We start from the raw sequence: 25,000 nt of genomic DNA on the forward strand, positions 1-25,000 counted from the left end.
TTTGTTCAACTTCTATGTTAAATAAAAAATGTTAAATGTAAAATGTTTCACAATTAATGGAAGATATTGGCTGTTCCTCGATCTTTAATAGTTTTAGAAAAGCATGTTCAAACAGAAGATAAATCACCAATTAGCCTTTATTTGGTCAATGTGACAAACTAGCAAAATCGAAATAAGATAAGGAACAGATCTAAAGCAAGAAAGAACATCTTAAGTTACATGAGCTAGGTTAAGTTGGAATTTATTTTGAAATAAGAAATACAATACTTTGTTTTTGGTATTTACTCAGCTCTGCGTCCTAACAGTGGAGACGAGTTATAGACACAAAACCAGGACTCACGATCAACGGTTGAACTGAGTGCTTGCTCAGTAGCACATGGCTAAATCCGGAAAGCTAAGAACAGCTAACATTACTCAGTCTTCCCAGCAGCAACAACTTAGCTCATGCAAACTATAGTACTACTAAAGTAGAAATGACTTAACTAATCTAAATCTTATATTTCAAAATGGAATTGAAGTATTTTAGCTTTTGGTAGCTTTTTGTTATATTCTATGGTGGAATTTGCAATTGGTAGACGTGTTGATCTACATTCACAAACAAGGGAAAGGCTTTAGACAACGTGCAGCTGAATTCCAACAAAACATCAAACCTTGGAAGATGACATCCTGGACGACAAATTAATAGCATTTATTGAATCATTAAAACCAAAGACACTGCCAACTGTGCGAAAATGGATTAAATTAACAGGCTAGTGCAAGTGTTGGTTGGACATGTCTGGTTCAAATAGTTTCCTCTGAAAAATAATATCTTTAAGTTGACAATCGGAATTTCAGTGTTAAAAGAAGCGATCAAGCAAGCAAATTGGACACATTTTTAATTTTGATTTGAAGAGATGTTGAGAAGAGTTAAGTTAACACAGCCTGCTTTCATGTTTAATCTACTTTTAATAAGAAGATACGTGCTTTTTTAAAAGTTGTCAAAAAAAACTTTAAAATTTTGACAGTTAGATTTAACGCTCGTGTAATTACGAACATTGCTTCGTTTCTCGGAGGGGCAAGCCCCTTCTTTATTTCATATACCTATACACCGTTTACTAATCATAATTAAATCTCTATTGACCCCAATTGTATAATGAAAAAATTAATTATCTGTTCATGTGAAATCTCACTCTTCTCATAATTAGAGTGACAAGTGAAAATCCAGTATGAGTACTTTTAGACCTATGGATATTATTCACAAACAAATCAAAAACACAGATGTTTGACTCCTTTCCATTGGAAAAATCCACGTCGAAAAAAAATCGTTGTCGGGAACATAACATCGTCTCCTCATGAGGGAAAAAGCTTATTTACCTTTAAAGAGCAGGAAGTAAGTTGATCAGATTTCCTTTTTTAATTCTTCGCGTCTTTTAACGCAACATCTAATCTGTTCGACCTCCTTTTAGTTTAAAGTTGCAGTTTTATTTAATACAACAGCTAAATTTCCACAAAGGATAAAGATTTTTTTTAATTTTCTCTAAATCGATCCCTATACATGTAGCTATGTTTTGCAATTTGGGATACGATACGATACTTTATTCAACGTGGAGTTTACGCTTAGCTAATCAGCTAGTGACAGGTGATCCACGGCCCTAGTATTTTCTAAAAATAAACAGTAAAAATTCCGATCAGTAAAACTTAGGCCTAAGGAAAAATTAGAAAACGAAATTATTTGTTTACAACCTTGCCAAACAAAACTCATCTTGTTTGTTTTCAACAATTAATGACTAATCTAGTATCACTAGTTATTGGAAAAGCTTTTGTGTATTCAGGAGGAATAAAACTCGGAAACAATCAATTATGGACAAGTGACCTAAGCTGAGAAAATAAACAAACTTAACAAACAAATTTAATGAAGAATTGATGACTTAATTCCATTGGACAAGACGGCATGTAAACAAACCAATCTAGCGTTTAACACTGATCGCTCCTCAACACGGGGCTCAGTCAGGTTTCAACAGCGAGACTGAGTAAGTACTCGGAAACCTCTCTCGCATTTTTTGTTTTGTTTTTGCTTTTCCTGGCTTTTGTTGTTGTTTTTGTTTTTTTCTTTCTCCTTTTTGATTCTGTTCCTAATTCGCCTTTTCTTTTAATTTGTTCTATGTTAAGCTTTTTTTCTCTTTTTTCAATACAGGTGCTAAGTTCTGTTGAGCTTCCCAAAGGTAAGTGATTTTGATATTTAATCAACAAGTCATGTGCTCAACGTTCTGGGTTAAAAAAAGGAAAGTGGATACAAATGTTAGACTTCTGTAAACGATGTGGAAAGACACAGGAATTGATAATTTAAAATATGAAGCTTTTCTACGGAATAAACGGATTCCTCAGTTCTTCGGCGGTTCATGAAATGTCCCACACTAATCAAGGATATTTTTAAGGTGGCTCGCAACCTTTTCCAGCATTTTTCAGTACTAATTCTTTAATCAATAGATTAATACCGGTTTTCAGTTGACGCAATAATAAAGGTAAATAAATCACAAATATTTACAAGCAGGTTTTGGTCAATTAAGCTACTGATAATGTTACCATGGTAACAGCGCAACCCGTTAAAAACCCTCAATTTTAGCTTCATGTGCTTCTAACTAAAACAACGAGTCCGGTGACCCCCATCCTTTTGTTATCGAATTGTAGTAAGCATGCTTGGATGAATTTTTTTGCACATTTTTTTTTTTTTTTTTATTGTGGGAGAGAATAGAGAGAACGCTTTTACTCGCGAACAATCATACTTATCACTAATGTAAAGCTTCACGGCTCTACTTATTTGATTTTCGAGGAGCTATGAAATAGATTTCTTATTGTGAATAGGCATGTCACTGCAATTCTGCACTTTTTGTTCTTTATTGGTTCAACATTTATCCGCAAAGGCGAAAATATTCAATTAAGCCATACTCACCAGGTCCTTTTCAAAGTTCTGAATTCTGAGAGTTTTGCAGATGAGAAGAATAAAAGCAGGTTTTCTCGAATGTTTACGATAGGCTGTCTTATTTAACCTCCATGAAAAGAAGAGTAGAGATCATCACAGATATTGAACTTTCCTGTTATTATGAAACCGTACGCTGGATCCGCAGCTGGGCTGGATTCGGGAAACGAACGTTTTTGCACAACTGACTCGATCTCCAACACCCCAGCGCACAAGTCAAATACCAACCATTAAAAGTTGTTACAAAGTTGCCTAAAAGATCTCCTAGAAAGTAATTTCAACCTCAGTGCCAATGTTGATGTGATTTTCCGCACATTTTTTTTTTTTTGAATTAATTTCAGATCATCTCCAAAATGGAACTGAAGGCTACTTTGTGTGTTCTGCTGACTTTCCTGACCTACTCGCAAACACAAGCAGGTAGTAGTTATTTTTTAACGCGGACAGTATTTTTAATCGGTTCATGTGCTCTAAACATGTGGTAGGTATCTTAACGGTAGTTTCTTTAATAGTTTCTCTATTCGGTGAATCGATGGACTGCTCACGATTTCTGTGGCTTCAGATATCTTTCATACTTTATTTTCCCCAATCAGGGTCGTCCTAACAGTTTGTCTTTTATTCAGCGCCTTCATGATCATTAGCAGACGAGTGAAACGATGTTTAACAAGTGCCAGTGGATGCTCACAAGACAGTTTGTTTTCGAAATTTTAACAATGCTGTAGTAATTCTCACGCGATTCTTAATTAATTGCATTTTTTCTCTTCTTCCCGTTATTGTACTCATTAGCATTTTCCATATTCTATGCTCTACGCACATATTGTAACACACCGATGAAGGCAGATGTTTCTGTCGAAAAAAGTCCGTAAATTTTCAAATTGTCGTCATTCATTTGAAATTAATTGTTATCTTCCTACTATCCAGACCTTTAACAATTCTGTGATAACCAGAATTGAAGGACAAACGATAGTAGTGTTCATGTTTCTGCTCCCCTTTTTGCCGAGCAAAAAACTTTCAGGGTAATTATACTTATATGTAGTTAGTATCTTAATGTAACAATGCGACTCTATATTACAGACACCTTAGCCTTCTGGGAAAAGGCAAATGGTTCACCGGTGTGCTTTGGTACGCGAAATACCCAATATGGAGCGTTTCACATTCCATTGAGTGGTAAAGTAGCCGCTGTGAAACTGGTTCATCTGTACGGCTACGTGTCCTGTCACAAACATAACGCTGACAACTGGTCTTTCTGGGGATGTGGTCATGGCGCGAAAGATCTCGTCAATGTTGCCATAACAACGTCAGATAATCACATGATTCTGCCACCGAACCAGTTCATCGGGAACAGAGCCGGAAAGTGGTCTAAAATTCCCGGATACAATTCATTTTCTCCTGAGATTGTCCTGTCGGTTTTCAACCATCCTTATGAGATGCCGGAGAAGACAGAGTTACGCCTGTGGTACGCTGAGGATTTGGTGAATTACACAGAGAGCGATAATGGTGGACGCGTCTGCACTGATGTCTTCGTTCTTTATGCCTGAGAAGCCCTAACCAGACGACCCTTTAATGTCATTGTTGTTCACGTTATAGCTATGTATACGGATAAATGAACTGGAATAACGCTCGGTTTTTAAATTTGTTGCTATACCTAGCTGTGAGCCACCTTAAGTGGATAGAAAAAGTCTGAATTTCATTGTAGTTTGTTTGGGTCAATTGTTGTCCTCATTGATTGTATGGCAATACTCACATGACAGGGGAGTTTTTAATTGGCAGAAATAAAAACAAAGTTGGAGCATTGATTTCTTTTCCCGAGTTTGTTTTCTAAATAGAATCATATCAATTAATAAATTGCAGGATTTAATTGCGCTCTACTGGTGCTGAATCATGAATAAGGGATAAACATGGGATTCATTTCAGTTAGTGCAAATGGCTAATATATAGATTTAGCCAAGCCTAAAAGGGGAGCTCCTGGACGATACTTGTCAGCGGATAGCTTGTTTTGACAGGTGTCAATCGACCATAAAATGGATGTGCAATATCAAAGATGTACACTGTTAACTAAGGCTGCATGTCCTATTAGCTGGAATACGGCCGTCGTCGTCGTCTCCGTCGCCGCCATAGTAGTGTGTATGCGTCCAAAAGCAATACCGCTATCCATTTTTACCATGAGAAAAGCGATTCATGGGTTTCTATGAGTATGGGGCTCCGCTTGGCGACCTTTTGGGCAGCCGGAGCTCCGATATAAAATGGGGGAGATCAAAAGCACAATTTCAGCCGATTATTACCGGACTTTATTAGAATTATATTCTCATAAGCAATTTAGCATTTTAAGGCAAGAAAATTCTTCCTGTTTCCTTTTTGCAATTGACAGGGTAAGTGGGGAGGCCTGCCAAAGACCTTCCGAGGCCAAGTCTTGTTGTGATCATAAACAATATAAATATATTTATTTTCGTTATAGGTAAAATGTGGTTCTTGTTATCTTACAATGCTATTTACCGATTTAAGGCTTTAGCACAAGGATAAAAAAGTTGTCATGGGTACCAAGGAAACATTTCATGCAGCCAGACTTCAGTGGACAATCTTCTCAATGCACATGACGAAAATGTTATATTCTACACAATTAGTAAAGAAAGGCAATACAAATCGAGAGAAAAAACGCGTTGCTGATATGACGACCAAACAATCTTACCGCAAACAAATGAGCCAATGACGGTCAAAACTCTGGTAGATAAAATAAACAAGGCTGCTCGGAAAAGAGAGTGCTTGGTTCATCTTGTATTGTCACAATTCTTAGGAAGTGTCATAATATTAATTAAGGAAAGTTATCAGCTTCATGTTAATCGCTAAAAGTTTCGGAAAAGCAACTTTACACCAAAGAAAGCTATAGACAAGCAAGAATATTATACGAAACACAAAAAAATACCTGATTAGATGACGAAGGTTTCACACCTAAATCCAAGTGAAAAAGTTATGGAGTGAAAATAGACAAAGTAGACAAAGAATAACTCAGCTGCTTGATCTAATTCATACAGAGGGCGATTTGCTTTTTGCGTTAATTGAGCTTCAAAATTTCTTGATGAAGCTAGTTACCCAGCTAGTATGGAAACGAAATTCACATAAATTAACCTTTTCCAATGATCGGTTCAGGTTGTTGACTGGGAGTGGAGACCAAAGCAGGAACTGAGATCACCTTTTTTTTATTTTTAAATAGAAACACTGTACGTTATTTTTAGTATCTATACTCGCAGTTGTTAGAAGCACCATATCAGGACAGCGCTTGAATCGCTTGCACGCACATGACTACATTCAAAAGCTAACGGAAAATACACTATTCAATCTTGATAATATTAAAGGAGAAATGACTAAATTTGAAGCTGGTATTATGTTTTTGATATTTTCTGTGGCGATATTTGCATTCTGTGAACGTGCTGATCGACATGTGCATTCGCAAACAAAAAATAGAACGGCGTGAGACAACTTGCAGCTGGATTCATGCACAAGATCGAGGCTCAACTTGCAAGATGACATGGTGGACGATAAATTAATGGCATTCAGCGAATCATTAAAACCAAAGTCACTTGGTTAAAATCAAGTGTGTTAGTTGGACGAGTCAGCTTGTTAAAACAGCTTCCTCTGCGAAAAAATATCCTTCCGTTGAAAATCCAGATAAAGAAGCGAGCAGATTGGAAATTTAATTTTGGCTCAGTTGAAGAGCAAAAAGACAGTGTTGAGAGGAGTTAAGTTAACACAGCCTGTTTTCATATTTAATCTTTAGTTGCATTAACGAGGTGATTATATCAAAGTTGTTTAAATCAAAGAACTTTGAAGTTCTGCTAGTTCGATCAACGCCCAGGTTTTATACGAACATAGGTTTGTTTCCCTAAAAGGCAAACCTCTTTTTATTATACATATATACCTATTTTGCGTTCATTAATTAAATCTGCATTTTCCACAATTTGATGATGACGAATCTGTTATTGTGGAATCTAACGCTTATACAATTAGAGTGCCATAAGAAATCCATTATCAGTAGTCTTTAGACTTATGCATGGATATTTTTATTTCTGCAGTTTATTACCTCTTTTCAAAAACGAATACACTGGACAGCCTCACGTCCAAAAGAAAAAAAAACCGTTCTGATGAATATAATATGTAGCGCTGTTTAGGGAAATAGGTTATTTATCTTTTAAGACCATGAAGAAAATCTAGCGCTGTTTAGGGAAATATATTATTTATCTTTTAAGACCATAAAGAAAGTTGGTAGGCTTTAGTTTGATTTTTTAAATTCATCTTCACATATTTTGATCCAATATCCAATCTGCTGATATCCTCTTTAATTTTACGCTTTAACTTACGCTGTGGTTTTTCGTTTTAGCTGTTTCGCCAGCCCAGGTCCAGAGTTTAACAAGAGTCTATGGTAAGTTAGTAATCTCAAATTACAGAGGCTAGGCTTGTTCAAAGTTCTAAGTGAAAGATCGTCGAAGAAACCAAGCAAGAAGATCTTTAAGATCTTACAACCGCGCTTTTAAAAGTTAACTGTTTTGGTAGCATGAATGACCTGAAGAAAAAAAAACGAAAAAAAAATATCGGTTTTGAACCTATTTCCAGCAAATTTGGCACACTGGAAGCTGAGAAAATTACTCTATTTCCGGTCATCATTTTTCAGCTCTTTTCGTCATATCCCCCCTCGGGAGGGTTTTGTAAAGTTAGCGAATTAGTTGCAAGCCACCGTAATGGTGATTGCTGTCGGCGAAATGTTTATTTGCTAAAAAATTGCGGCCAAATCTTTCGGAGATGGAAGTCAGGACATTTGTAAGGATACAGAAAGTAATTTGGGACCAGTTGCTGACTTGTAAGGCAGAAATTATCCAGAAGTAAGGTTTTTTTAACGTGAACGTAACGAAGGCCACGCGGTGAATAAATTATCGGCTCTTCTCACTGTCTCGTTCTGTTTTTTGTTTCGTTCTCTTTTGGAGTCCGCCGAGGTCATTTTTTCGTCTAAATAACTTGAGAAAAGTTCGAAAAAGATGTTCCTCTTGAATTTTCAGCTTTCAGGCAATAATCCTGGATTTTTTTGACCGAAACGTAGGTTCACTGGTTATGTTAATGTGTTTCGGTGGCTATGGGCGACCGTCGCTTCCTTTGTCGACTCACGCAATGAAGCTAGGTTACAAAAAAAATCTAATAATATTTAGTTCTGGTTTTGTTCGATTTCGTTGAAATTTTAATATGATGAAGCTGGATTGTTAACGAATAGATTTTAATACTGCCGATATGAGGTAGCTATTAACGCTAAAGTGATATATCGCTTTGCAACGTGTAGGTTCGGCGTGATTTTGTAATCTGAGATTTCTGTTGACCCTGAAGAAACAAGGTTTGGCGAGTAAACATTACAGATTGCGTAATTCAAAGTTGGCCGAGTGGAGATCTACGTCTGGTCTCCGACAAAAAAAAAATAAAAAAAAATAAACCAAGGGTAGAACATGAACCGCGCTCGGCCCATGGCCACGCGGTTAAATAGGGCTCGTTGCATGGAATAGCTGATGCTGACAGGAACTGGAAATAGGTAAAAAATAGTAAGAGCTTTTTGCATAAGCCCGTGGTGAGGAATTAAAAATCATGGCATTTCAAGCTGAGTGGAACTATTTTTATGAATGCTCTTGGCTTATAATTATCGAGGATAGAGTTTGGTATTGGCTCTGGCCAAGCGCACGTTTTGATAAAAAAGTACAAATTAAATCTTATCCACATTTTTTTAGTCGCGACTATTGAATTCAACAATGATGATTCGAAGTTTAAAGTCATTAATACCAATATTTAGTATTAATGAGCAATTTCTACAGAACAAGGACTTTGCGATTAAGCTCAGTATACTCCGTTTTTGGCATATTTTAGAGAATTCTACACGTTTTAGTATTTTGAGGACGTCCCTATTTTCGTGTTTTCTAACGTCTCAATTGCAATACATTTGTTTCGCATATTGTTTTTCCTCTAGAATTTCGTACCTAGCGAAGAATTATGGATCTTAAGTTGATCCCTGAGGGTTATGATGCTGTTGGCAGTCCCTTCTACTGCTAAATCGCTATGTAAGAATTGCTAGACATTTTGTAAAAGTCTGAGTTAGCTCAATTCCTTCAAGAAAAAAAAAAAACAACTTCGGAAGGCAATTAATGGGGGCTTAAAGGAAAAAAGGTAAAGTGCAACTTCTTCAACGATTCAATCGATTAGAAAATGAAGACTGCGAAAGCTGAGCTGATTTTGTTTCTCGAACAGTTTTAAACTTTTTAATTAAATAATTAATTCCTTTCTTCCTTCATTGATTCATTTATGCTCTTGTGCATTCACTCAGTCATCCATCTCGGCAGTCTTTCCTTGGTTGTTGCTTACTTGCTTGCTTCATTCATTGCTTTTTCTCCATCCCTCCCTCCTTTACTTATTCTCTTTATTTATTATTAATGTATTCTTTTGCTGTATGATATTCTCTGTATTATGCAAAATAAAATGGTGGTTGTTGTTGCTGTTCTCCGTTCACTTCTATTAATAGATCGATGGGTCAAACTGGATTCAGTATGTTTTGGGACAAAGAATAACCAGTATGGTAGTTTCAACGTCCCTTACGGTGGAAAGATTGCTGTCCTAACATTGCACCACCTGAGCGGCTACGTGTCCTACCAGACTGGCTACATTACTCACTGGTCCTTCTGGGGCTGTGGCAACCATAACGTATTGAAAAATCATGTCAATGTCGTCATAACAACATCAAGCAATCACGCCATTTTGCCCCTGAGTCAAGTCTTCACACATGGCGATGGAAAGTGGGCAGAACTTCCCGGATTTAACTCACTGTCTCCAGAGATTGTCCTGCCGTTTTTCACTGCTTATTCAGTGAACTCGGGCCAAGAGTTCCGCGTGTGGTATGGTGAGGATTTGGTGGACTTCTACGAAGCCGATAATGATGGAAGAGTCTGCAGCGAGGTTTACGCCCTCTACCTGTGAGAAGCCCTGGCCAGATTCCATTTGCAAGCTAAATTGAAAGGCAAACGTTTCAATTTTGTTTTTTCGTTATTTGCTTCCAGGGTTATTTGCTTCCAATTAAGCAATAAAATGTAAGGGATGTGTAGTCTTCTTAATTTTGCTACTCGTAGTATGATACGATGGGCTGGAGAAAAATACATTACAACAGTTACTCCTTCTGGGAAATATTTCAGATTTGCTGATTAGCGCAAACGAGAGTTTTTTTTTAATGTCTTGACTTGCTTCGCAGTTTCATGTGATAGCTGAACAAAAATTTTAATCAATCACAAATATTTAAGGATTTAGTTGGACCGTGCTACCTTCCTGAGTACCAAGATGCCCCATCAAGTGATATAAATTTCTCAAAAATGTCAAAGCTTAAAACTTTCCCTCACGTCTCTATGAAGTTTAGCTCGGCCATATTTTAGGCAGCCAAATTAAATAAATTAATTAAATTTCATACTCGGACGTTAAGAAAATATATTCTGCACATTTATTTCAATGCGTTGGTAAATTGATTTCTGGTTATACCTGTTGGACAATTTATGTTGTAGAAAAAAAAAAAGTTAGCTATAGAACGGCCAATTAAATCAATTGTTATATCAGACAATATGGTATAAGTCACTTCTCTTCAACAAATTTGAACAAAATTCAGAAAAGCATGGTAAATAGACGATAAAGGACCTATTAATACTTATCTGCCAACACATTAGTCTCCTAAAACTTTAACTGGGCACGGCAGATCAAATTTCGCAGGTGGTGACCAAAACCAAGTAGAAACAGTTATGATTATGGTCTGAAAAATAAACAATATAGATCGCAGCTGTTTCGTTTTTTAAAAATTCATTAAAGGAGCCACTTAGAGTCTATTTGTGCTAAGTTGATAATCAAATACACGATGACAGCTAATTGAAGCACCCATAATGGTGCGACTCAGGCTGCTGGGCGAAAGCCAAGCATACATATCATTTTCCTCGTGACTTTTTCACGAGAGTATAGATATTTTAAACTTATCCGAGCTAAGTTTTAAATTTTCAGTGAATAATATATGGAAGATCTTAAATTTGAACTGCGGAGAGCGATGTGAAGGCATGAATGACAGTCGCGGTTATTTACCTCGGTATAGCAGAGGCCATGGGTTTGAATTCCGTTCAAGCCTGAATTTTTTTAGGCTTTATTTTCATAATATCCTAAGTTCCAGTTAAGTATTTAAAAGCAATTATACACAGGTCTAATTTAGCCTGATAAACGTGTATATTCACCTGCAGGTAAATAAGTTCTGGCTGTTAATGCTATTGGCTATGAGCAATACGCTTTGTTTATAGCTATGGTTCAAAAGTGCAAATTATTTTTATTCTTTTCTAAACCACATTATCTTCCACGTTTTCGTAAAATTAGAACTGTTTCTAAATGGTGAGACATTTCAATAACTCTGTTGTCTTTCAATTAGCCAAGAGTAGAGACAAATGTGGTATCACTGTAGGTTAAAAACGCTGTCGGTTTTATTTTTTCAGATGATATCTCGCTAATACCATTAGACTACCCCTTCAAAACAAACCATGACAAACAAATCAAAAGAGCTTAAAATATTTGACTTCACTAAACTGAGCAAACCATAAATTATTTATAAACTCCATTCTACTAAAGAACATTTAGGTTTTATTTCTTCAGATGATACTTCACAAACACTAATGGACTACGCTTTGAAAGCAAATGACGACAGACAAATTAAAAAGGCTGCAAATGTTTGACTTCGCTTAATTGAGCAAATCCACAAATTACTTAAAGACTGTACCTCATAAAACCCTTTCACTGAAAAGTACTGATCACTATTCAAAGAGGAGCTCACAGAAAATTAATTCACGGAGTAAGTATTGTTAAGGGAGTTCGTGTGTAGCTTTAATTTGATTGTTTCTTCGTTTTTTTGTAATTATTTGTATTCTTAACTTTTCTTTAGTTTTAGGTTTTAGCTTTTTGTCGCTTATTATCCCTGTTAATTTAAAGGTAAGTGACTGAGACTCCTAAACATAACCACCTTGAAAACTCTTTGGAACGACCGCAGCTATAGTGCATTTTGGGTAATACTTTCACTTGTAATCAGGGATAAGCTTAGATGCAGGATTTTCGATACCTTGACCAAAATTATAATTGGTTATACCGGTTCTTTGTTTTTTGGCTTTTTGAGTAGAAGGTTAAATGAGGGGTTCAGAGCCATAGCGGGCTAAACCACTTTAATTTAATTTACAGAAAAAGCTCTCTTAATTTAAGCTTTGAAAAAAAAAAAATATTGAGGTTTTTCTTGTGAAAACATGTTTATTCTTTATAGGAATATCATTTACATCATGATATGAGTTATCTTTACCAGTATTATAGTGTTCACTTTAAGACTTAGTGAAACAAATAATAACAATAGTGGACGCAGTTCTGTCAAAGCCAATTCATACAGTTTCTTCTTTACGACAATAATGACTTGACTCAGTTGGGAAGCTTTGAATGTGAGCTCGCGCAAACTGAACATCCTCTTCAGGGGTTTTGTTTTTAGGCTCATGTCTACCCCTTTGATCTGTTTGTGGAGATCCCACACTTTGCATTTTCGATAGAGCACGAGAAAGCCTGTCATTAGATATAGCATAAATGGCCAAGAAAGCCTTTTTGCATACCCGAGTAGACATTCCGTTGTCGTTTATGTAATATTGACGAGAATAATTTCTTCGCGAGTGCAAAGAAGTCTCGCCTTTCTTTCCATATCTTCGCTTTACAGACGTGACTTTCACACTTCCACATAAGAAGGCATTCTGTGCAGTCCAATCTCCAAGCTCCCAAAAACCTTCGAAAACATTTTCACGCCGTTCTTGTGTTACTCTTTCAAAGCACTTCAGCGGGCAACGACAGTCTTTACCCAGTTGTTTTGCTGCAAATGTACGTTTCACGCCTGACTTTGATACTGTTTCATATTCCTTACCTCTGTTAGGAAGACGTTTCCGTTTGTTTTTCTTCTACTCTTCAGGATTTCGTTTTCTCTTATGGAAATTGCCGCTCGATAATTGCTCACCTCTGTCCGCCATTTTGTTGATAGCACATGGTACTGCCTAACTGTGAGCCAACGGGCAAATGGTCAGCAGTATAAGGGTTAGCCCATTGTTCCACAAAGAGCTGTGACGAAAGTCACTGTGGTCCAATGTTCAGGGGGTACCAAAGAATCTCCCATTTCCTTTCAGGGTCAGACCACTTTCCCACTAAAAAGATGGTCCAAATTTAGATTGGAAACAACAATAACATCGAATATGAAATTTTGGTGGGTTAGCCCGATATGGTTCTGAACCCCTCAAATGTTTCTAAAGCCAAGTGCTGTGATGTACTCGGTGGGGTGGGGGGTGAGGTAAATCTTTTAATCTTCTAATCTCATTTATCGGCTAAAGTTTCTGCAATTTTGACTGAGCTATCATTTAAAACTACAGCCAGTTATCAGTAAATCTGGCAGATTTTAGATCTCAGGCATTGGTTTAAAACTTGGTTTCGCTACTTCTCAAGTCGCAGTCAAACTGTTGGATCTATTGTACACTATCAGCCATTGGTGAGCAGACTGGCGACGTTTTGCTGTTTTTCACATGTTTCGGAGGAACATTTAAAAATAAAACAAGTGGATAGTTATAAAAATTCCTGAGAAGACGAAAAGAAACATTCATTCGTTAAAACAAATGATGCCGCAAACAAGTGCAAATTTTAAATAGTCATTCACAGCTTTTGTAAAGCACGGAGTTATTTACTGCATAAAGAAATGGTTCAAAATCGCATAGATTACTCGGTCAAGCTCATAATCTAGTTGTTTGATAATGAATTGTCCATTTAAGAAGCCCTCTTTTTGCGTTTTCGAAAACATTGTGCTATATTGCTATGGTTATTTAATGCGCAGATTCTCTTACCACGAGACAAATCATGGACCAAAAATTGATGTTTGTGACAATGATGCTCTTGGTACTCCCTTCCGTTTCAGCATTGGGTAAGAATGTGTTGTTTTTGTCTTGTTTTGTTTTGTTTGTTTGTTTGTTTTTAAGAAAACTCTGTATCAGTTTCATTCAGTCGACATAGTGTTTTTGGTGGCGGGGATCCCTGGAAGAGTGAAAAAAAAGAAAACGGAATTGCAACTTCTACAAAGAGTCAGTGTAACGGAAAGAATACTAACTACATGTACTTATTAACCGAGAGTAAGATCTCAAACAGAGACCTCGCCGTATTGACTGAGCGATAGCAAGGGTGAGATTTGAGAGACTTCCGTCAGGACCGAACCTTCGAGGTTTATAAGTTGTTTATTACCTGACTTTTTTCTTTGTTTTTGCATGCCCGTAATCGGCCCGTGAGCATTACGGGAGTATAATGCCCTAAAATAAACCAATCCGAGCGTGTGATATATCGGCTACAAACACAAGCCACATCTAAGATTAAATAATATTAAATAAGACAAGGTCGGTGTTACGTTGACTAATTCATCGACTCATGCATTTGTCATCTTCTCAGACCACTGGGTCAAAGTAAATCATCATCCCGTATGTTTCGGCGCAAGGGATAACCGGTATGGCAGTTTCAACGTCCCTTACGGTGGCAAGATAGCCGCAGTTAAACTGATCCACCTTAGCGGTTACGTTATGTGCCAGACTGGCTTCATTTCCTACTGGTCATTCTGGGGCTGTGGAAACAATCCTGCAGTAAAAAATCACGTCAGTCTTGCCATAACAACGTCAAGCAATGTCCTCCTTATGCCACCAAACCCGTTTTTCACGTACGCTGGGGGTGCTGGAAAGTGGTCCGAGTTACCCGGATATAACTCGCTTTCTCCTGAGATTATCCTGCCGCGTTTCTCTTCTTACTCGGTGAGCTCGGGCCAAGAGTTGCGACTGTGGTATGGTGAGGATTTGGTGGGTCACACTGAAAGCGACAATGGAGGATGGGTCTGCTGCAATGTTTACACTCTCTATGTCTGAAAATATAAGTCCTGACAAGATTGCCGTTAAAAGTTTTACGCAGATTTTTCTGAAATGATTTAATTTGTTTATTTCTTCGCTTTCCAGGTGCAGCAGTTAAAAATTCTAGTAACGTTTAGTATTCGAGATATTGCTTTACGTCTGCAGGGAAAAGAAAAACGGAGATAGGAAATGTGGAAAGCTGTAAAATTCAACAGTGATTAAATGACAATATCATTGTACATCATAGAGCACATAGAGTACAACTGTGTTTGAACTAAGTGATTAGATGGCAATTTTATTGTACACATAAGGCGCATAACGAGTTAATTTTGTTTTAATTTGAGCAACTAAAATAAAGCGAAGCCATTAGGCAAAGAGTTGTCAATTTCTTTTCTTCTTCTTTACACCGCACACGAAACATACCAGTCCTCATAATCAACGATCTTACTGTGATAATCAGCTTTCTGATTAATCGTAAGGGGAATCCACTCCACTGACAATCTAACTCTCATGAGCGAAGTAAAACATAAAACAACTTCAGCAATAGCATTCTCTCAGAATCTGTAATAAACGCTACGGCTTTATTATTAGTAAAAAGCTCAACAGAGGAATTATGCAAAATGAAGGCAAAATTTTTTAACGCAAAACTAACAGACTTTAATTCCATCCAAGTGGAGCTTTGCTTCATTGCAAGATGATCAAAAGTCTTGTGGACAACAGGAAACCCCTCGATCTCAACATAAATATAAGAGGCGCAAGCAACTTCACTAACGTCGGAATATACAATGTGATTTAGGGATATTTACCGGCTATACAATGTAATTAGAGATATTTACTGGCTATACAATGTAATTAGGGATATTTACTGATAGACAAACAGTCTAGATTTAAGTGCTGGATCAATGGCATTGCAATAATTTATCTCAGAAATAGCTTCAATAGTAAGAATAACCCTGGCGTTCCAATATGCTCTGCTGTCAATAACAGAATGCAGTGCTTTCGTCCTAATCTTACAAATATGACCAAAAACAAGCATACAGGAAATGATTCGCCAGTTAACCAGGAACATCAAATTATTGATGTTTCTTTAAGCTGTTAGTGAATTATGTGTTATTTACCATAAGGGTTGTGACTTGAAACTGCAGTGACTGGATCCTTTAAGCTTAAAGATGCAGACATGGCTAAGTAGCTAATAACTATAAAGTGGGGAGAACAAACTACTTCTTTTTGTGCTATTTAAGAATTTTGAGTTTATTACATTGAATCACAACCGACGTCAACGTAACTGGAACAACAGAAAGGATTTCGCTTCCTCCAGTCACTCCCGCTGATGTGCATTCTTTTTTCATCGTGTCATTCCCTTCAATTCTCTTCACTCCACACAGGTTATACCACCTGTTACGTTTATTTACGTTCAAATGTCCGTTTGTTTACTTGTTTATCAGTTTTTCTAGCCAGAACTTAAGAAATGGTAGTTAAACATCATCGCCTCCGCATGCATAGTACTCAAAGCTCTTGTTTATACATATATACATACATACTGCAGACATATATACTTTATTTGTCATGGTAGGTTAAATTAAAGGCAGCCAGAGGTTGATGTGGACCTGCTGTCTGCGATAAAAAAAATTTGTTGTGTAACAATGACAATATGTTAGAAACACAATAAGTGGAAATAAACGGAATGAAAATGTAGAACGGTCTATATTAAGTTAATATATTGGAAGGGCAAACTATATGACATTTTGCGCAATTTAAGGATTTGGAACTATACTAAATATGCTATTATGAAATGTATACATTCTTCGGGATTAAAATTACTAAAGTAAAAAAAAAATGCAAAGTCTTGATTCTTATTAGACACCATACACGCTCTTTCAGAAAGCTGGTATTGTGTCCCCAATTAGTCCGCTAGGGCTTAATACTTTGACACTTAAATCAAGGTTCTTACCTTATCTTATCTTGCATTGCGTGCCGTTTAGTAGTCATTCGCTCATCTTGTGACTACAAATCATTCAAGATGTGTCAAGTAAGGATATAGGTATAGTATATAACGCTTTATTAGCAGATTTTTACTTTCACGTTTCCAGTCGATTCAAGGTGCAACTTGCGTTCACAACACTGATTAGCAAAACCAAACGAGCGAGACAACCTGGGATTTAGAACCGATTGTAAGTACTTGCAAGTTACTTGTTAAACTCCCCTTGTAAATTTTATCAGAATAATTTTAGAATTCGGATTGAACCAATGCGAGTATGATGATGAATATGTCGCATTGAACAAACTGTGTCTACGTGATCCAATGTTTTGTTATTTTATGTATTAAATTTAAAGTTAGTACTGATTTGATCAGTCAGTGTCATTAACGATGTAAATTCATTAAATAAAGTATCTTTCTACATGTTTATCTACCTGGGATCGACACAGCAAATTCTACGTCTTTAAATTCTTAAATATGTCATATTAAAAATTGATTTGCCTGTTGAAAGAGAATGGGTTCGATCAATTGCCAATTGTAACTTGCAGTTGTCGCCAAACTTCTATATTCTTTGCTCTTGTGCAAGTGAATTTTGTCGCAGAGTGTTTGGCGAAAAACCCATCGCTATGATTTGCTTTCCTGGTAGAAAAAGCAGTGTTTAGGAACGCAAATGTTTCACCCTCTCTAAAGATCCGCCCTGTTATAGTAGCAATTGGGAGAAATGTTCTCGCTGTTAACATCATTTTTCCTCTGGTGATCATCCACTCATATAGTCTGACTGACACTTTCAATTTTCTATTGCTTTTTTCTGGGAAAAGGAGATTTGGTCTCTGCTAGCTACAGGGGTGTAAACCGATGGAAAGCACTGTGAAACAAAGTATCACTGTTTACGTCAGAGTGGAACCAGCGCCGGAAAAATGAGCAACATTCTCTCAAGGAAGCTCCACACATCGTCAAATGGAGTAATTTAAACTTAATTCAAACTTTTCTTTGTGCTCCCCGTTATAAATTAAAACATTGGAAAATAAGAGGAAGGGACATCAATTTTCCTTGTCACAGGATCCTAAATTTACTGAAACGAAACTCTAGATGCCGAGTTGACCCTATTTTTTCCCGTTTGGCACTTAATTCGTGTTTACAGAGTCATTTATTATTAGGAATATGCCGGAGGAGATCAAAATATCTTGACTCGCTCAGTTTAACTTTTGACAACAAGCCTGTGAGTCCCTGTGAAAACTTCGTAGTACCGAATTTAAGAAGAATTTAATGTATAGGTAAATAAGAAGTGTTTCAAAACAGAAATGAGTGGGAAGAACTATACTCAGAAGTAACTAGAGCGCGTACAATCTGCGAAACCTGAACGAGAAATTAAACCTGGTACTTTTTTCAAAGGGCGTATGTTATGCAATTAACCCTTTGAGCAAGTTCCTGCCCATAAAGGATACACTTCAAATTCTTTCAATGATAGTGGGTCATTCCTAAAGTATGATTTACGACCTTCCTCCTTGAAGCTCTTATTTCGTTGATGTTGATCATGGCGTCTATGGTCATGCGATCATCTCCTGACCACAGGTCATTCAAGATGCGTTAAGTACATATATTGCACTAGAGGTTCCATATTGGAAGTGAGTGCTGCACCATCGAGTAAGATGGTGGAGGTGAGATATAAAGATATCAGATGGTGTTGGAAATCGTTAGAAAAATATTGTAAATTAATGTCGTAGAAATAAGCAAGTTTGAAGTTGAATTGCATTTTCGAGTGGCAACAAATAGTTCAGTCTGTATCCAGCCAAGGTCGAAAATTGTTTCCAAACGATGGAACTGTACTCTAAGCCGAGCTAAAACTGTGAACCAAGGAACGGCAAAGTAAATGCTGTCTATTTTATTCATCAGCGGTAATATTCGACTCAGTCCACATGGCACGGTGTTTGTTTACGATAAATGAGCACGCAATTACAAATGTTAGCTAATATTGGTGCTTCCAGCTTAGGATACTGTATACAAAAGAGATTATTCTTAAACTTATTTAATAGCTTTGCAGTAAAAGTGAAAATGTTTAGCATGAAGTTTGAAGGCGAATGTAATTATTTTAGTCCTATGAAACTTGACAATGTGAGTCTCGAGAAACTGGAGCCATCGCGCGACATATAAAGAAATCTTGGTAACCATAAATTATGTTTGAAAGAAGTTTCTCAAATGCTTCTTTTCGCCCAATTTTTACTCAATATCGATAGCAAAATGCTTAGCTATAAATATTTCTTGTTGATTTTGAGTTAAGTTCAGACAGAGAAATGGCTTTTGGGTTTAAGTGGATGTCCAAAAAGCCAAAAATCGTAAAGTTCTATGCAAACAGTACGCCAGCACAGAAACAATATTGAAGTCCCCAAACAAACATTTTACACCTTTTGTGAACTTTGTTGATTGCTTTCACCGGTCCGGAATATCCCTATAAATTAGGACAGTCATGACGTCATGAAGCTATTGTTAGCAGGGAAAATGGCGGACCTTTTATGCGGACAAAGAAAGTATGTTGTTTCCAGTCTCACATAGAGTCTGGCCAGCATTATCCAGGACTTTTTGCGACCAAACGTTGAGAAGGAGAATAAGCGGCCATTTTGGTAGTAGGAGAACGTTGACTGTCTTCTAATCATTGAGTTTTTTCGGTGTCAAGCGACGATGTCGACGCGATTTTGTGGCCAAATATTAAGGTTAGTAAAGTGTACGCGTTATTTTCTAGTATTCACGTATTTTTCATTGAGCTGTGTATATTTTTTACTGGTTCTAGTGTTGTTAAAGTTTCATCATGCCAAATTACACGGTTGTAAACAACGTCGATATTTTGTAAACTCTCTTTGAATTTGAGGCGTTACAAGCGTACCTGAACCGCTGTTGTTATAAGGCTTGAGTAATGCATCGTTCCGTCATTTTTATGACAGTTGTTTTCAATTTCTCTCTCATAAGTACATGGAAGAGCATACTCGACTGCTCGATGCACTTTGCCGAATTTTTGGGGAAAAAACAAAGGGAAAAGAGAGGAAAATAAGACGTCGCTAAGTACGCGGACGAAATTAAACAAATTTGGGAGGTCTCTGTTTTGGTGGATTCACCGAATGTGCACCCCAGTTTTATCACTGGACAGCCAGCAGCCTGTTGAAAACCACCTACAGTACAGAAGTGGCAGCGAAATAGACAGGCCAGGGGTAGTGCAGTGATTCCCTGTAAATGGATGCTATCAGTATCCCAAGGAATGGCACAAAGGGTAGAGAGATTGTTTGTGCTCATTTACCAGACGTTGCGGGCCATGAAAACATGTAGGTTAAGATTTGTAGGAGGCATTGTACTCTTTTTTTTTGGCATTGTTTAAAAACTATACACACAGCAGCTGTTCCTAGTAGATGACGATTCTTTTCACCTCCTCATGAAGCTTGAATGTACCAGAAAGTAATGTTTTTGCAAAATAATTTTTATGAACGCAAAGACTGAAAAGGTACGAGAGTTTAGATTGTAGTGTCGAGTGTTGAACATCACTAATTGTGAAACTAATGCGAAACATTAATTGGTTGTGAACGGGAAACATATCAGTTTGGTTAAGAATATGTAATAAAAAATAGAAAACATAAGAGTTATCAGACCACTTGAGGGCAATCTCTTATTTAATGAGACTACTGTGGTAACTACATTCCAAATAAATTCATATGTTAAAACGAAAAATACATTTGTAATAATATTGACATCTGTAAGCAATGTAATAATCTTCTAAGCGCTTGTGATTTGTTTCAGGTCCTGCATTCTGCCAAGAGGCAAATTCAAGGCCGAGAGTACCTAAAGAGTGAATAAAATAAAATGGATTTCACTTTCAAGACTGAATTTGTTTTGTATACTTTAAATAAATATATAATAAAACCTTGGGGCATGTGGATGGATTGTGAATGCTCCCTTGTCAACCTGTCCAGGAATTATATTTTGATATTTTTGGGTAAATAACTTGTGAAAGTCAGCAATTATATGTAAGTTTTCATAATTTAAATGTGGAAATCAGACATGATATCTTTTAGCACAGTAACAAATAGATACAAGAAATATTTGAAATAAATACCAAAATGGAGAAATTTCAGATTTACAAAGAACATATTGACAGAATTTTTGACTATCCCTGCATCTGACGACACTAAAATTTTGGATACATTTTTTCTAGCTTAGTTTATTTTGTATAAAAGAACAAGAATTTCTCACTCGTGAAATTTTTTTAATGATGATTTCATTTCCTCGATTTAGCCAAAACGTATAACATTTCGGACATCTACAATTTATCTTTGCTGGCATATAAGAACACGCGCGTGCTGTCGATTTCGGCCCGATAATTCCTAGATAAGAGGAAAGCCTCAATTCTCATATCGATCATTTCTGTGCTTAGAAAAATGCAGAGTAAAGATGCTTACCGATTGTACGGTCTCTTTCCAAAGAATGATAACAGCAGCTCGTCAAACGTGGCCTGCATTGCGTTCTGTGGTGCTTCCTTCGGTCCGAGGATAATCGTTATCTGGGCAGAATTGTCTGTGACGTGGAACGCGAACACAAACTTTCCTTTTATTTTATAATTTGGACACTATTTAACTCAATTCGAGATAAATCTATACCTCGTGAAGGTCCGCATTCATGGCATTGGAAAGTACTCGCGACTCTCTTTGTCCGCCATCTTGAATCTCTTGGTTTGTTTTGAAACACAACACTCCAACCAAAACACGCATTCTCATTGGTTGAAACGTGAGTTTCGTGACATCACAGATGTCCTAATTTATCGGGATATTCCGGACTGTTCACTATCCATGTTAGAATAATGTGTATTTGGTTTTGCCTATTGTTGATATTTGCCATCAATTAAAAGCTATCCACCACGCCACGAAATGTGCACCTTACTTACAGTGCGTTTACTAAAACGGGGGCCACCCAGACAATGAAAACCAATCAGATGGTAGAACTGTAACAATAGATTCCAACGTTTTAAAATCCAGCCAATCAAAAGTCCGGTACAAAACAATGACATCTGAACTTGTTCGTTGTGGTGCTACAGTTGGTAGTTTCGCGTGCTGAATTATATGCTGTGCTTTCTATGGGGTCGATGGTTGCTTTAGAAAATTCATGGAAAGAAAAGCTGCGTAAGATAGAGTGTCACTCGTAAATATAGATTGTTTTCACGTGACGTCATCACTTTCTGAAATCCAAAACTAAAGAGCCACCAAATTTTTTATCTTCATCATTACGAAGAGCATCAGGAAAAGTGCTTATGTAAACGCTTATTTGTTCAGTACTGATAATCAGTCGCCTAAATAGTTAAAGGAAGTTCCACATGTTTACACTATTTACCGGTCAACATACTGGTGTACCACGGATGTACACCAACATGGCGTTTTCATATTGAGCTCCGTAAATTTCCGCCAAACATCTCGACGAATGTCTGAAGTTTGGGGAAACGCACAGGCCTAAAACGTGGATGTATTTCGATTTATTTTTTATTGCCTGACAGTGAAAAGGATCTAGATATCGCCAGCAGAGTGTGTTGTGTAGGGTTTGAATATTGCCGCGGCTGTTTAAAAGAAACCCTTCAACTGATCTCTGAGTAGTTTAGCACTTGCACAGGTTCGAAATGTATGAATTGGAAAGGGATTATTTTCGATGTAACTGAAAGGGGCTGAAAGCAAACTTCAAGCAGGAGAAACGAAAAGTTAACTTAATACAAAAATGGAAGTTTGCTTGCCCAAAGAGGATGTATTCCAAATCCTCTCGATGTAGTGGGTCATTCCTAAAGTATGATTTACAGCCTTTGGCCCTGAACCTGTTATTTTGTTCATGTTGATGATGGCGTTTTTGGTCATGCGGTCATGTCGTGACTACAAGTCATTCAAGATGCGCCAAGTACGGCATATAAACAGATCGCACAACGCTTTTACCAGCAGATTTTTATTTTCAGTTTTCCAGTCGATTCAAGTTGCAGTTTGCGTTCAAATCACTAATTAGCAAAACCAAACGAGCGAGAAATTTTAAGGGACTCTAAACCAACTGTAAGGGCGCGCAAGTTACCTGTTCAACTTCGTTTGTAAATTTTATGAAAATGATTTTATTACTCGGATTGAACCAAGCTAGGTAAGATAATGAATGCGCTGGATTGACCAAACTGTGTCTCTAAGTGATCCAATGTTTTAGTATCTTATACATTAACTTTAATTTTTTAAAATATTTTTGTAGTTAGATTTTAGAGGTTTTATAAGTAAACTGATCAACTGTTTAAGGTAGAGGCCTAACAAACTCCAGTTGCTCGTAGTTAAATAAAGTATCTATCTACCTTAAATCATAACGGGAAATTTCAAGTCTTTAAACCCTAAGATATGTAACATTCAAAATTGAATTGAACAGTCGAAGGAAAATTAGTTCGGTAAATTGCCAATCAAAACTTGAGGCAGTCGCCAAACTTCTGCTGTTCGTCGCTCTGATGGAAGTGGATTTTGCCGCCGAGTGTTTTGCAATTTCCATGATCTGCATCACACAAATTCAAGAAACTCTCTTAACTATAATTGGTAGAAAAAGCAGTGGGTAGGAGGGTCAACGTTTCAACCTTTATAAAGCGCTGTTATCGTAGCAATGGAGAGAAGTTGTATCTGTTGCATAATATGTTTCCTTTGGTGATCATTTACTCGTTTTGACTGACCGACATATTTAATTTTGTATCGCTTTTTTGTTGGGAATTAAGATTTGATATCTGCTAGCTACAGGAGTTTAAGAGCAAATGCAAAGAAAAATCGAGCAAAGCGTGACCAGAGTTTAAATTTAACTTACCTTTGTTTCGAGTTGCGAGGTATTTATGAGTTTTCAAAGATTTTGGGGTTCATTTTTCTAAATACGGCCTACTTTCAGGAATATTTGGGAAAATAGATTGCGCACTCTCTCTAGCCATGTTATGGCCGAATAAATAGACCATTTTACAGTTGTTTGCTCAGTGACCTGGCCTCTAAATGGTAGTAAGGATGAAGGTGACCTTGTTTTGATACAGACCTCAACATTTTTGTTGTGTAAATCAACTTGTTCTCATGCTAACTAGTTGGCATTTGAATGAGAAAAGCAGATCAGAGAGGTCTGATCTGTATCAAAGCAAGGTCACCTCGAACCTCGCTTGCATTCAAAGGCCAGATAACTGAGCACACAACTGTAAAATGGCCTATTGGCAAAAAAAAAAAAAAGCATTGCAAAAACGTCCTTGCGTTAACAGTTAAAATTATATCTTCGGGAATTAGAAGTTTTTGGCACTCTATATTTGTCTGTTTTTCGCTTCCAGATGGTAGCTGTCACTACGAAAAACATATATTTGACAGTGGCCGTTGTAAAGCAAGTTTAAGTCTGTAATTTCAAAAAGACTTTTCTTTATGTGGCCGAGCTCGAATCAAGCTCATTTTATGGCTGTAAACTGTTGAAATACTTCTCTCTCAAGAGATATAAAAATTTGCTTGGGTTTTTCAGCGGCCGGTTTGAAAAACGCCACCAAAGTCTGAGAATTTTCGCCGAAATTCCAACTAGTTTGCATATTGACATACTGACACGTCAGGGGAAAGCAGTTTAATAAACTGTTGCTTCAAAAAATTCGCTTCCAGTAGCAAAATATTGATTTTAAGGCTTTTAATTCGATTAATCTTATGCTGCGATGGATGTGGTGATAGAGGAGTACGTTATATAAATTTTTAAGACAAATTTAAGTTAATCACTAAGACTCGATCTATAAAGGTCACCAGGTCATAGCGTATACTTAATTATTATTGTACAGAATACATTTCATGAACTATAACTCTATGAAACCTTTAATACGAAACCTTTGTGCATAACTGCGATGGTCAATCATATCTTCATATCATTCTACGCACTTCAAATATATGAACTTTCATATATTCAATTGTATTCTTCGCCTTCTACGGGTATATTACGAAGTCACAAAGTGGCCAGCAAATCGGCAATACAGACGTGTTCTTAATATTCTTAGGCGTATTGTAAACTGATTAATAGTATGAAAGCTTGAGAAATTTTTGGACAATTTTCCAACATAATTCGTAGTTT

At 36.9% G+C, this 25,000-nt stretch overlaps 5 protein-coding genes across 14 annotated transcripts in view; all 5 read left to right on the forward strand.

Moving 5' to 3' along the window:
* LOC145502758 (uncharacterized) overlaps nt 1-25,000 on the forward strand; it is a 274,518-nt gene that overhangs the window by 120,031 nt on the left and 129,487 nt on the right. The window contains exon 2 of the mRNA XM_081482117.1: nt 2,011-2,173. The gene's annotated coding sequence lies outside the window, so the exon portion shown is untranslated. The remainder of the gene's footprint in view (nt 1-2,010; nt 2,174-25,000) is intronic.
* Nucleotides 1-25,000, forward strand: part of LOC145502762 (uncharacterized) — a 263,593-nt gene that overhangs the window by 87,845 nt on the left and 150,748 nt on the right. The gene's annotated exons all lie outside the window — the stretch shown is intronic.
* On the forward strand, nt 1,240-5,297 carry LOC145502759 (uncharacterized). Of its 2 annotated transcripts, none has more exons than XM_081482121.1 (4): nt 1,240-1,369; nt 2,174-2,201; nt 3,298-3,373; nt 4,028-5,297. In XM_081482121.1, the coding sequence occupies exons 3-4, from the start codon at nt 3,310-3,312 to the stop codon at nt 4,489-4,491; spliced, it is 528 nt and encodes a 175-aa protein (XP_081338247.1). In that variant the 5' UTR covers nt 1,240-1,369; nt 2,174-2,201; nt 3,298-3,309; the 3' UTR covers nt 4,492-5,297. The 2 variants fall into 2 exon arrangements, with proteins under 2 accessions (XP_081338247.1, XP_081338246.1); XM_081482120.1 differs by lacking the exon at nt 1,240-1,369 and adding an exon at nt 1,998-2,009.
* On the forward strand, nt 6,683-10,109 carry LOC145502769 (uncharacterized). Of its 3 annotated transcripts, none has more exons than XR_014051392.1 (3): nt 6,683-7,367; nt 8,946-9,142; nt 9,495-9,553. XR_014051392.1 is itself a non-coding variant. In XM_081482144.1 (3 exons), exons 2-3 carry the CDS (start codon nt 8,997-8,999, stop codon nt 9,944-9,946), a joined length of 492 nt encoding a protein of 163 aa, XP_081338270.1. In that variant the 5' UTR covers nt 6,683-7,367; nt 8,946-8,996; the 3' UTR covers nt 9,947-10,109. The 3 variants fall into 3 exon arrangements, 2 of the variants coding, with proteins under 2 accessions (XP_081338270.1, XP_081338269.1); XM_081482144.1 differs by having other exon boundaries at nt 8,946-9,036; nt 9,495-10,109; XM_081482143.1 differs by having other exon boundaries at nt 8,946-10,109.
* Nucleotides 11,516-15,567, forward strand: LOC145503367 (uncharacterized). Of its 3 annotated transcripts, XM_081482831.1 has the most exons (4): nt 11,516-11,831; nt 11,922-11,968; nt 13,878-13,964; nt 14,480-15,567. In XM_081482831.1, exons 3-4 carry the CDS (start codon nt 13,901-13,903, stop codon nt 14,941-14,943), a joined length of 528 nt encoding a protein of 175 aa, XP_081338957.1. In that variant the 5' UTR covers nt 11,516-11,831; nt 11,922-11,968; nt 13,878-13,900; the 3' UTR covers nt 14,944-15,567. The 3 variants fall into 3 exon arrangements, 2 of the variants coding, with proteins under 2 accessions (XP_081338957.1, XP_081338956.1); XR_014051461.1 differs by lacking the exon at nt 13,878-13,964 and having other exon boundaries at nt 11,516-11,968; nt 14,480-14,550; XM_081482830.1 differs by lacking the exons at nt 11,516-11,831; nt 11,922-11,968 and having other exon boundaries at nt 12,079-13,964.

This window comes from Orbicella franksi, chromosome 11, assembly GCF_964199315.1.
Source record: "Orbicella franksi chromosome 11, jaOrbFran1.1, whole genome shotgun sequence".
Taxonomy (NCBI): domain Eukaryota; kingdom Metazoa; phylum Cnidaria; class Anthozoa; order Scleractinia; family Merulinidae; genus Orbicella; species Orbicella franksi.